General features: G+C 56.0%; 1 protein-coding gene across 10 annotated transcripts in view; it reads left to right on the top strand.

Annotated features, from left to right (window-relative positions):
- The window catches only part of PTK2 (protein tyrosine kinase 2), a 194,671-nt gene extending 189,515 nt beyond the window's left edge, over positions 1-5,156 (top strand). For all 10 annotated transcript variants that reach the window (XM_010834795.1, XM_010834796.1, XM_010834794.1 and 7 more), the window contains 2 exons: positions 1,186-1,266; positions 3,933-5,156. In XM_010834795.1, the coding sequence (XP_010833097.1) occupies positions 1,186-1,266; positions 3,933-4,145 (294 nt within the window). In that variant the 3' untranslated portion in view covers positions 4,146-5,156. The remainder of the gene's footprint in view (positions 1-1,185; positions 1,267-3,932) is intronic.
- Positions 5,157-5,644: the final 488 nt, after the last annotated feature.

Genomic DNA, 5,644 nt, shown 5'->3' with positions numbered 1-5,644 from the left:
CGGGAGAATCCTGTGCAGAGGAGTCATCAACAGCAGCTGCTGGTTCAGGGGGTCTCGGGTGAGAACAGCGGCAGGAGAACGCCGACAGTCTGGTGCCGCCATGGCAGGGCAGGTGGTTACGTTTTAAAGGGCCAGACAGGTAATCCGGGGAGACCCTGCTTTCAGCTCTGTAGGGCGTTCACCTAGAAGTGGAATTGCTGGATTGTGTGTCATTCTGTTCCCGATTTATCTTTTTTGGAGAAATGTCTGTTCAAGTCCTTTGCTCATTTTTTAACAGGATTATTCCTTTTTCTGTAGAGTTCCAGGATTGAACAACCTTTTTAGTGTACCAGTGAGCCATCTCTGGAACAGCTGTTTTTAAACCCCAGTGTGGAATAGCTGCTCGGAAGTCGTGCTATTTTGTGGGCAGCCCAGTTAATCCATCCTGGCTGAATTTGTAGCTTACTCCCATAGCAACTGTAGCCAGCGTTCTTAAGGGTCAACTTGCAGGAACCACAGGCATTTTTTTTTCCCTAAATACTAATAAACTCAACTGTATACAAAAGCAGCCAGGATTTGGTACATAATAAAGCTTTTTAGGGTGATTTTATAGAAGCTGCATCTTACGCTGTGTGATACTTCTTGTCGGTTGATCAAGCGGTAATAAGCAGCCTGTCCTCACTGGTCTCACCATGCTGCGGGCATAACCTAGCACCTGAGTCCTTCCATAGTTGACCCCGTGGCGTCATACCACCTTTGATTACACTTGATCCCTTTAAACCCTGAGTGGCCAGGGGAGGGCTGTTGTGCCCCGTGTGCACAGTGGACAAAGCCCCGGGGTCGGCGAGGCCCCCAGAGCTGGTGCCACCTGGCATTTGCTCCCACGTGTAGCAGCAGCCACAGCGTTCCCGGCTGGCCCCTGAGGCTGCGGAAAGCACCGGGGAGGGAAGAGAGTCTCTCTGCACACGCGGCCCGCTTTCCCTGCCTGAGCCCCTGTTCCCCGGACAGGACAGCAGTGGGTGTCCAGAGATCTGAATCTGCCTCATAACGAGATCAGGCTCAGGACTGTGGAAAAGAAATACAGAAATTTCCCCCAAAGTATTGAAAAGGAAATGAAAGTCCTGTCGCTGGAAGGAGACACCGTCACGGCTGGCGTGGAGCTGCCTGGTGTGCATCCTAACGCTGGTGTGGTCTCCTGTCTGTTAGGAAGTCGGCCTGGCCCTGAGGACGCTGTTGGCCACGGTGGATGAGACCATTCCTGTTCTGCCCGCCAGCACCCACCGAGAGGTAGGGCCTCATCCAGGGGGCAGCGTGTGGGCCCTGGGGGGCTGTGGTGACTGCTCTGCAGGGCGTGACCTTCCGGCCAGTGCCCCAGTCAGGGACTCTGAGGACCACCCGTCCATCCTGGGGGCCGCGATGGGTGACTGGCGCCCACGCCCTGAAGAACGGGCCGAGCTGAGGGCGGGTAGAAGCAGGGGTGCAGGACTTCGGGCCCCGTGGAGTCCTCGGGAGCACAGACGGAGCAGCGGGCTGGGCGGAGTTTCCTCGAGTTCCTCTGTGAGCGGTCCTGGATTCCCGCTGAAGCCACGATATAAAACCTGTGACCAGTAAATAAGTAGCGTCTGGGGACCCGCACCTGGCCCTGCTCACTTCCCATGCCTCGCCGGCCCTGTCTCCTGTGTCCACTTTTCTGCTTTCTGTCTGGGGGCCCATGGTCTGTCCTTCAGCCCAGCAGGCCTTGTTTTTGTTTTGTTAGTTTTTTTCTTTACTTTTTATTTTGAAATGATTTCAGACTTACAGAAAGTTTCCAGAACAGCACCAGGAGTTTTCAGGTCCCCCCGCCCCAGTCTCCCCGTTGGGCCACGTTTGCAGTCTCTGTGTGTCTGCTCGCTGGCGTCTGCCTCTCTGGGGCCCCCTGGGAGGGGCTGTGTCGCCCCCCTGCTTGTGGTGCTTCCGCTCGCCTTTCCTGACGGCGGGGCTGTTCTCTTACTCGGCACGGTCGCCACGACTGGGGTTTCACACCTACTGGCAGGCTCGCGTTCTGGCTTCTCCCTCTGGTGGGCGACAGCCCGGGGCTCGCGGGGCCCCTGACCCCAACGTGTCTGTGTGCTTCTCCTGGGCCAGCTGCTCAGGCACTCGCTGTCCCCCACGACGGGACCAGGCCTCAGGGCTGGGGGTCCCCCCTCCCCGCTGCATCCCCTCGGGAGGCCATGTCCCAGGCAGGTGTCAGGACGTGCGGGGCAGCTGGGCACAGCTCCTGCGCGGGTCTTCTGTACGTGACATCGATTCCCTTGCACGACACCACTTAATATCATTTTGGAAAATGGTTCTGACCGGTTGTCACCGTGTAGATTTATGTTTCTCTCCAGTTAGATTAGCTCTTTTGTCTGCTTTATTAGAACTTTAATTGGTTTTCTACAGTGAGCAAGAATTCTGCATCAGAATGAGGAAACTCCAGGTACCAGAAGTGAGGAAACAGTAGCCTGCCAGGCTCCTCTGTCCCTGGGATTCTCTAGGCAAGGAAATTGGACTGGGTGGCCATTCCCTTCTCCCGGGGATCTTCCCCACCCAGGGATCGAACCCGGGTCTCCTGCATTGCAGGCAGATTCTTTACCGCCTGAGCGCCCGGGGAGGCCCCACATGACCAGGTCTGACCGCAGCCATAGCTGCCAGGCCTGCTACGGCCCCGCCCTGTCGCTGGCTCTCCTGTGCACAGCTCCCTGCCTCCTGCTCTCCTGCTTCCTCTCCCGCCTTCCCACCCGTCTGCCTGGCCGGGTCCCTCTGGACCCAGTGTTAGCATTTATCTACTTCTCCTGCCGGGGATCCTGGAGGCCACCCCCCGTCCCCTGCCCCCAGTCCTGACTCCCCGGTGAGACCCCTGGATTTCAGAACTTCCCTCCTTCCAACCTTGCTTGCCCCCCACCCCCACAGCTCTTCTCTGCTTCCTTGAGTGTGACCACCCCAAGCTGCCCGCCAGTGTGTGTTCACAGACACCTTTTCTCCACGGCAGTTCTCCCGACGCCTACAGGTCCCGATGTTTCAGAGCCGCCCCTCTGCTGTCGGTGGGCGCCCCCCGAGCCCTGGGCACCGGCTCTCTGCGGGAATCTGCCCCTACCGCACGTTCTTCCTGCGGCGTCAGTGGGACCAGTGTGCACCCTCCACCCTGCCCAGCATGAGCCACACATGCACGTGCACACACACGCATACACACGCGCACAGACAGCCTGCTGTCCCGTCTCGGGTCAGGCCTTGCTTCTCCTCCTCATGGCCTCGCCCCTCTTCCCTGAGGAGCCACAGCTTCTCTCAGCTGCTTACGCTGCCTCCAATCTCTCCCCACCTCGGTTCAGTCCCTTCACGCACCAGCGCCCCTTCTGGGTTACGGCATTCCCCCTCCTGAAACCCCTTGGGCCTCCCCCTGCTGCGTTGCGCAGGAGCACGGTGAGTGGGGGGCCGTGAGCCCTTCATGGTGGAAGCCAGCAAGCAGGTGCAGTCCCGGCCGGCTGAGGGGCGCGCCCCCCGAGGCGTCTCTGTTGCTCTTCAGAGCTGGGACCTGCTCTTCTCCGGGTCCGGACCGTCTCTGTGGGGTGGTTTCTGTCATCGTCCCTGTGTCCACAGCTCCGGGGGCCTTGTACACAGGAAGTGCTCGCTGACTGTTTAAAGAGCAGGTGGATAGATCACTGCGACCCCCACTTCGCCCTCTGATCTGTTCGGAAGGGTCTGGAGTTGAAATCCAAGTGGGGTGGGCCTCCTGACACCCTTGAACCACCTCCCGGGGAGCAGAGGAAAGTCCCGTGGCAGGGGCAGTAGAGGCGTGCAGGCCTGGCAGCGGAGACCCGGTTCTGTCTCGTTTCCAGGGAAGAAGGAGTCTCTTTCTTAGGAGGCACCTAAGAAGAGCTCCTGAGACCCCTGAGCAGTGGCCACAGGCAGCTCTCCTGACCCTCTTGTCCTTGCAGATTGAGATGGCCCAGAAGCTGCTGAACTCCGACCTGGGGGAGCTCATCAACAAGATGAAACTGGCCCAGCAGTACGTCATGACCAGCCTGCAGCAGGAGTACAAGAAGCAGATGCTGACGGCCGCGCACGCGCTGGCCGTGGACGCCAAGAACCTGCTTGACGTCATCGACCAGGCCAGACTGAAGGCCCTGGGGCAGCCGAGGCCGCACTGAGCACGACCCGCCCTTGCCCCACCCACCACGAGGCCACCCGGCCGGCGCAGGCACGCTTAGCGCCAACGTTTTGACTGACGGCTGCTTGGAAATCTCACATAAGTTTAACTGCGTTTTGATTTGGGTTGTTGTTGTTTCAGCTCTTTAATCATGGTGTTCAGAAAAGTCCGGGATCCACAGTGCAGCATTTTTCTGAGAGTAAAAGTTGTATGTGAGAAGCTCTTAAAGAACGATGAAGGATAGGCTGTGCTCACGTCAGGATACGCTTTCGTGGAAATGGCCGAGGCGGTGACACGCTGATTCCTGAACTGGCCAGACCTCGCTTTGGAAGAAGAGGAGGAAGCGGAGGGTTCCAGGAACCACGGGGCTGAGAAGCCCTTTGCCAACCGCAGACTTGCTATCCAGACTGGAGTTTTGTCGTCAGAACGCTCTCCAGTTGCAATATGCTAATACCACTTTACAGAGGAAGGATATAAAAGCTATATTTTGAAGACTTGAGTCATTTCAGAAAAAAAAACTACCCTCTCCTCCTTCCTGCCTTTTACTTTCATGTGGGTGTGTGAAACATTTGGTTGGAAACTAGCTGTAGAACACACTAAAAACTTTTGTCTTTTTTCACCAGAATAATGTGCCAGTTTTTTGTAGCGATGTTATTTCTCTTGGAAGCAGAAATGCTTTGTACCAGAGCACCTCCAAACTGCATTGAGAAGAAGTTCTGGAACCATCCCTGTTTTCCATTTTTATATAATTTATAAAGAAAGATTAAAGCCATGTTGACTATTTTACAGCCACTGGAGTTAACTAACCCTTCATCATGTCTGTCTTCCCAGGAGAGAATCGGGTGAAACAGACTTGGTTTCCCTTTGATGTCCAGTTTTACCATCCATTCTGTTACATAATTTTGAAAAATACACCCTCCCTTTAGTTTGTTGGGGGATATAAATTATTCTCAGGAAGAATATAATGAACTGTACAGTTACTTTGACCTATTAAAAAGGTGTTGCCAGTAAAGTTCTTGGTGTAATATCCTTTCTTTTGGTTCTGTTCCTTCAGATCGTTTGAAATTTCTCAGATAACTTGTCAGATCAAGTAATATACAGGCAAGCTCCCAAAAATTATTCATTTCTTTTACTCTCTGTCCTCTTGACAAGTCAGGAACACCACTCAGAAGAATGGCCCGGCCTAAGTTAAGCTTTTCCTCCCTCTTCACGGTGAAACGGGAAATCAAGCTCTGCAGGCTGGCCGTGCCTACCACCTGTTTAGCACTGTCGGGAATCTCGCTCTCTCAAGGGGACCGTCAGCATGAGGCCCCAGGCCCAGCCTCATCTCCTGGAGCCTTTGGGCTGCCAGACTGGGGTTTGTAGTGCTGGGGACCCCAGGGGAGAAGGCAGAGCCCAGTGCGGGGACCCGAGGGCCCGGCAAGCAGGTGGACGCAGGTCCCTGGGGTGTGGCAGGTCCCCGGGGCTCGGCCCCTCCCTCTGGGCTGCAGGGCGTCCTCC

The sequence above is a fragment of the Bison bison genome, unplaced genomic scaffold (genome assembly GCF_000754665.1).
Source record: "Bison bison bison isolate TAMUID 2011002044 unplaced genomic scaffold, Bison_UMD1.0 scf7180017864036, whole genome shotgun sequence".
Classification (NCBI taxonomy): domain Eukaryota; kingdom Metazoa; phylum Chordata; class Mammalia; order Artiodactyla; family Bovidae; genus Bison; species Bison bison.
Note: the sequence above shows the minus strand (reverse complement) of the source record. Positions and strands in the feature narration are given on the sequence as shown.